Raw genomic sequence first — 5,873 nt, 5'->3', positions numbered from 1 at the left:
AAACTATGGGCACACCATGCCTTAACTGGCCAAAGCAAGCTGCCAATAAATTGTACCGTTTACAAACCCCAACAACACCGCTTTTTAGACCTGTACATCATGATAACGTCAGGCTTGATGACTTCGCTATGGGAACAAATGCTATAGTGGCAGTGATTTCATACACAGGTTATGATATGGAGGATGCCATGATTATCAACAAGTGTGCATATGAGCGTGGCTTTGCTTATGGTAGCATTTATAAATCAAAATTTATCGAATTAGATGGGGCTAGTTTTTTCGCCCGTAGTCCACATTTGCCCGACCTAAATAAGATCTTGGACAATGATGGTTTGCCTCACGCTGGCACAAAATTATGGCATGGTTGTCCTTTCTACTGCTACTTCGATGTGGATACTTCAACCTATAAAGTTGTAAAATTAGACGAAAAAGAAGACTGCGTTGTAGATAGTGTACGTTATTGCGGTAACTTTAAGGCAAACGCGCGTCGAATGGTATGTGTGACTCTGCGCATACCTCGACCGCCTACAATTGGCGACAAATTTGCATCTCGTGCCGGACAAAAAGGCATTTGTTCGCAGCGTTATCCGGCTGAAGACTTGCCTTTCAGCGAAACGGGGCTAATACCGGATATTGTTTTCAACCCACATGGTTTCCCCTCTCGAATGACAATCGCTATGATGATCGAAACCATGGCGGGCAAAAGCGCTGCCTTACACGGACTCGTACACGACGCAACGCCATTTCGCTTCTCAGAAAAACATACCGCGATCGATTATTTCGGTCGCCTACTAGAAGCCGGTGGATATAATTATTACGGCACAGAACGTCTTTATTCCGGTGTAGATGGACGTGAAATGTCAGCAGACATATTCTTTGGTGTAGTTCATTATCAAAGACTTCGTCACATGGTGTTCGATAAGTGGCAAGTGAGATCCACAGGTCCAGTTGATGCTATTACGCAACAGCCCATAAAGGGTCGCAAGCGCGGTGGTGGTGTCCGTTTCGGAGAGATGGAGCGTGATGCTTTGATCTCACATGGTGCCGCCTTTCTTCTGCAAGATCGTCTTTTTCATAACTCTGATAAGACACACACACTGGTGTGCAGCAAGTGTGGCAGTATACTGGCGCCCCTGAAGAAGATCATTATGCGCTCAGAGACTGGCAAATTACAATCGATGCCAGACACTTGTCGGCTGTGTGGGGATGGCACCGCTGTGGGGTACATTGAAATACCATTCTCATTTAAATACTTAGTAAGTGAATTAAGTTCAGTAAACATAAATGCGAGATTAAAGTTAATGAATATTTAAAAAGTAAAAAAAAAAAACTCCATGATTTCTTTTACTTTCAACTAGCGAAACTACGGAAGCTTTTGATCCAATCGAGTGCATTTAATCAAACGCGAACGCAAATTTTCCACCACGACGTGTATAATTTGCACATTGGAATTGCGTTGATGAATGCAAGCAGGAAAGCCACCCCATATGTACTCATGGGCACCATATAGTCAAAGGGCATCTGACGAAACGTGTAGTCAGGAAAACTAAATATACTGCAACACCATTCTACGGGTGCTTTTACACTGCGGCGTTAATTTAATTTGAAGGTTGTGGTATGTACATATGGGAGATTTGCGTTTAATTTTGCCGACATATAATCATCGAATGTGAATTATTTTATTGTGTCCATAGGCAGTTGAAGTGCAGCAGTGTTTTATAGAGAATAAAATTTCAACGAGGTGATGGCAATGGAATAAAAGACAGTAAAATCTTCATACATGTACATATGTACATATGTTCTTGTTTAAATGCCCTGTTAATGATATATGTTTCACATAATGCAGACTGAATAAAATGCACTTCAACGTTACTTGAAGAAATGTTAAATTTCCGATGTAGGACATATATTGGATATTCATATTTACATACATACGCATGTGAATAATGAAGCTACGCCAATATAAGGGCATCAGATTTCAAAACTTCTGCAGTAGTATCTTATTCTCCCAAACATAATTGTGATCCATTGGATAGACCAAAAAATAATGGCACGTGGGAATAATGGCAGCTGATTTTAACGCTAACTAATGCTCCTGCTGATGTGGTACAAAAGTGAAGTCGACGTCGTGTAACTCGCTAAGGTACGTGATACAAGTAATAAAAAGGTATCAAACTACTATTCCAAAAACGAGATCTTACAAAATAATGCGAACGCCTTGGGGCAACGTCGCTCGTAGTTGCACCAAGGGTTTAATTTTTATATTAATTGCCTTGATTTTACCTATTTTTATTTGTTACGTTTTCTTAATGCTTTCGGTTTTCCTAACAGCCACTATTATTGATACGAACGTGCTTTGTTAGGAGTGCAAATTCTGGATAAAAGCCACCGTCCTGCCGCGGATTTCTCGGTAGTGGAAACCTTCATTATGTTTGGCTGGTAATTTCTTCCGGATACCGTGAGTACCTTAACCTTGTTATGTATGTACGTATGCCTCAGGTTATTACCTTGTTTATACCGACACATATAGTTATTTGACTCAGTTGTTTTGAGTTCAGTTTTGTTTCTCACATCGGTTGAAAGCAAGCATCAACGCATGATGCATTTAACGAGAAGTCAAAATTGGCTGGTATTCTTTATACAGCCCGTTTTTTATTGGAGTTATTGTCGTAATACATTTGTATTACTCTTCACTTCCATTTCGGTCCAGCACGCAAATTTATTAATTAACAAATGTCGAGTTAAATCAAATCGGTCTTTTGTGAATACAGTTTTTGCGTAGGTAAAACAAGGGATATGTAAAATTCCTACAATTCACAAGACAACTTAAGACTTTCCCAACATTTCATTTTCTTTGTAAAATGGCTAAGAGACAGCTAATTGAGCTCTGAACATTTATATTTATTGAACGTTTCGAACTTGAAAGAAAAGAAAACGTTAACGAAAGAAAGGTTTTGGTGACGACAATATTTTAGCTATTAGGAGATCAGGTAGATATAAAATTCTTTCATGAGAGGAGGATCGGTTGTTGGGCAGAATGGCCCCTTTTATTTCATTATTATTGGCATATGTAGATCTCACGATGGTCGGTTTTATATTACCAGGTCGCCCCGGGGGAACTCGGGTAGAGAACCATCACCTTATAATGCAAGTTTTTTTACTGAGTCGTTAAACGTTCATACGTATAAGCGTTAGAGTCGACTCTTATTAGGCTGCGAAAAAACTAAATACATACATATGTATGTAGAGCTGGGTAAAATTTATCGTTATTCGTAAATAATAGATAATTTAGTTTGCTCAAAGAAAAATTATTATGGTTATTCTAATGGCGAGTGTTATTTTATTCGTTATTTGAATAATGAACATAAAATACATATTCGTGATAAAGTAAAACCACTCAACTAACTGCCTATCAGAGATTATAGAAAAACATTTGTTTTACAACATTTCAAATTGAAAACAAATCACGACTAATTTATTCAGAAGGAATTTATTGATGAATAATTCATTCGTTAATGGATTGCTTGCGAATTATTTACGGCTAAAATTTGTTCAGATAATGCCTTGCTCCGGTTCTGTGTATCTCAGTTATTCTGCGACGGAATCTTATTGTATGGTCGTCAAGCATGCATATATTCGGAGATTGTTAAGACAATCTTCTATGCAAAATGAGTGTTAGGTATGCTTCCACTTAAAACATGTAAGAGTTCTATTTCTAATGCAAGTGAAGTTGATTGATGAAATTTAACATTTGCGGCTTCAGTCGTGGAATATTCCAGGTACCTATGAAGTGGAATACCTGGTTGCTTTCACGTTGAAGTCGCAAATACAGAGAATGTATTTACGAAGACTCGGTTGGTTCTTCGTTTGCTTCACTGCAGGGTGGTAGTAAGACCAATTTTACTAGTGGCCTTGTTACCTGGCCACGTTCGGTCATGATGTCCACCACTCGTACCCGAGTATCCGAACCTGGGTATAATTTTAAGACTCTTCCGAGTCTCCATTCATTTGGTGGTAAGTTGTCTTCCTTAATAATGACGAGGTCTCCTATTTTGATGTTGGCTTGAGGATGCCTCCATTTGTTGCGCTTCTGGAGTTCAGATAGGTATTCTGATTTCCATCGGCTACAAAACGTGTGATGTAAAGCTTTTAATCTTTGCCAACGATTTACAATCGTAGCCGTATTTTCGTTAGCATCAATTTCTGGTGGAGCTAATAGGTGTCCACCAACCAAAAAGTGGCCTGGAGTAAGTGGCTCCAAGTCTGATGGCTGGTTTGATGTGGGGCTTAATGGTCGAGAATTCAGACAGGATTCAATTCGGCATAGAAGAGTCGTAAACTCTTCAAACGTATATTTATGGTTTGATGCGATTTTCGTAAAGTGGTTTTTAAAACTTTTAACCCCCGCTTCCCATAGCCCGCCCATGTGAGGAGCTGAGGCGGGAATGAAGTGCCACGAAAGCATTTGGTGGGGATATTTGGCTAAGGTGCTATTGCGTGCATCCATCAAAAAGGCTTTTAATTCCGCTCTCAGAGCTCTAGAGGCTCCGACAAAGTTGGTACCATTGTCGGAGTAGATGTTTCTTGGACATCCCCTTCTTGAAACGAACCTGGCAAATGCTGCTAAGAAAGATTGCGTACTTAGATCAGAGGTAGCTTCCAAATGGATTGCCTTAGTTGCGAAACACACAAACAGGCAGACATATCCTTTGGACATACGACAGCCTCGTCCACTATAACTCTTTATGTCAAAAGGTCCCGCAAAGTCGACTCCAGAATTTGTAAACGGTCGTGAAAATGTAGTTCTTTCTCTGGGAAGAATTCCCATTAGCTGTGTTTGCGCACGCTTTCGATAGATCGTACAGACCTTGCAATTATGAATTGTAGACCTAATCATGTTCTTGACCCTCGGTATCCAGTACTGTGTTCGGATTAGGCGCAGCATGAGCTGATTTTCGCCATGCAGCGAGACCTTGTGGACGAACTGGACTATCAGACGAGACAGGTGGCAGTTATATGGCAGGATAACTGGGTGACGCTCGTTATAGGCGAGATCACTAGATGCTCCTAGGCGGCCACCTGTCCTCATTATACCGTCTTTATCGATGAAAGGGTTAAGGGGTAGTACTTCACTTTTTGTACCTATTAATTTCTGAGATTTTAATGCTGAATACTCCTCCCAATAATGCTTCTTCTGGCAGATGGTTATCAAGCGGCTTATCGTTGCTTTAATTTCATCAGCTGAAATTGAACAAAATTTCGCCTGAAATGACGCTCTGGTTTTTGGGTGAGTTCTTTGAGAGAATCTCATTACATAAGATAAAACTCTCAAAGCTCTCGAGAAATCAGAAAATCTTTCAATAATATCATCGTGGATATCTAACGTTGTTGTTGCGTGTACCTGCACCCTTTTCTCTTCTATCACTGTATTATAGTCCTTTTCTTGAGTGGGCCATTTGGAGTGATCTTCTTGCAGCCAAGAAGGGCCCTCCCACCACAGCGAATTGTTTACTAATTCTTGCGCCGGAAGTCCTCTACTGGCTAAGTCTGACGGATTTGAGGTTGAATCTACATGACACCAATTTTCTTTTCCGACTTTTTCTATTATTTTGGTTACTCGATGTGCAACAAAGGTTGACCATGAGCAGGGTGGTTTCCGAATCCAGGCCAGGACAACGGTAGAATCCGTCCACATTTTTGTCGTAATATGCCCCAAATTCAGGTTATTGGTAATCGAATCGAGGATTTCTGAAAGTAAAACCGCCCCACAAAGTTCTAAGCGGGGAAGCGAGATCGTTTTAACTGGTGCAACTTTAGTTTTAGATGGTAGCAGATTGGTGAAGACCTTGTCATCCTTTTCGACGCGAATATAG

At 40.3% G+C, this 5,873-nt stretch overlaps 1 protein-coding gene across 1 annotated transcript; it reads left to right on the top strand.

Annotated features, from left to right (window-relative positions):
- The first annotated feature begins 5 nt into the window (after positions 1-5).
- Positions 6-1,872, top strand: LOC118749275 (DNA-directed RNA polymerase I subunit RPA2-like). Its single transcript, XM_036484079.1, has 2 exons — positions 6-1,615; positions 1,695-1,872. The coding sequence occupies exon 1, from the start codon at positions 6-8 to the stop codon at positions 1,311-1,313; it is 1,308 nt and encodes a 435-aa protein (XP_036339972.1). The 3' UTR covers positions 1,314-1,615; positions 1,695-1,872.
- The last annotated feature ends 4,001 nt before the right edge of the window (positions 1,873-5,873 follow it).

This window comes from Rhagoletis pomonella, unplaced genomic scaffold (genome assembly GCF_013731165.1).
Source record: "Rhagoletis pomonella isolate Grant_MI unplaced genomic scaffold, Rhpom_1.0 Rhpom_scaffold_00001, whole genome shotgun sequence".
Taxonomy (NCBI): Eukaryota; Metazoa; Arthropoda; class Insecta; order Diptera; family Tephritidae; genus Rhagoletis; species Rhagoletis pomonella.
The sequence above is the reverse complement of the archived record's forward strand: the minus strand, read 5'-3'. Positions and strand labels throughout refer to the sequence as shown.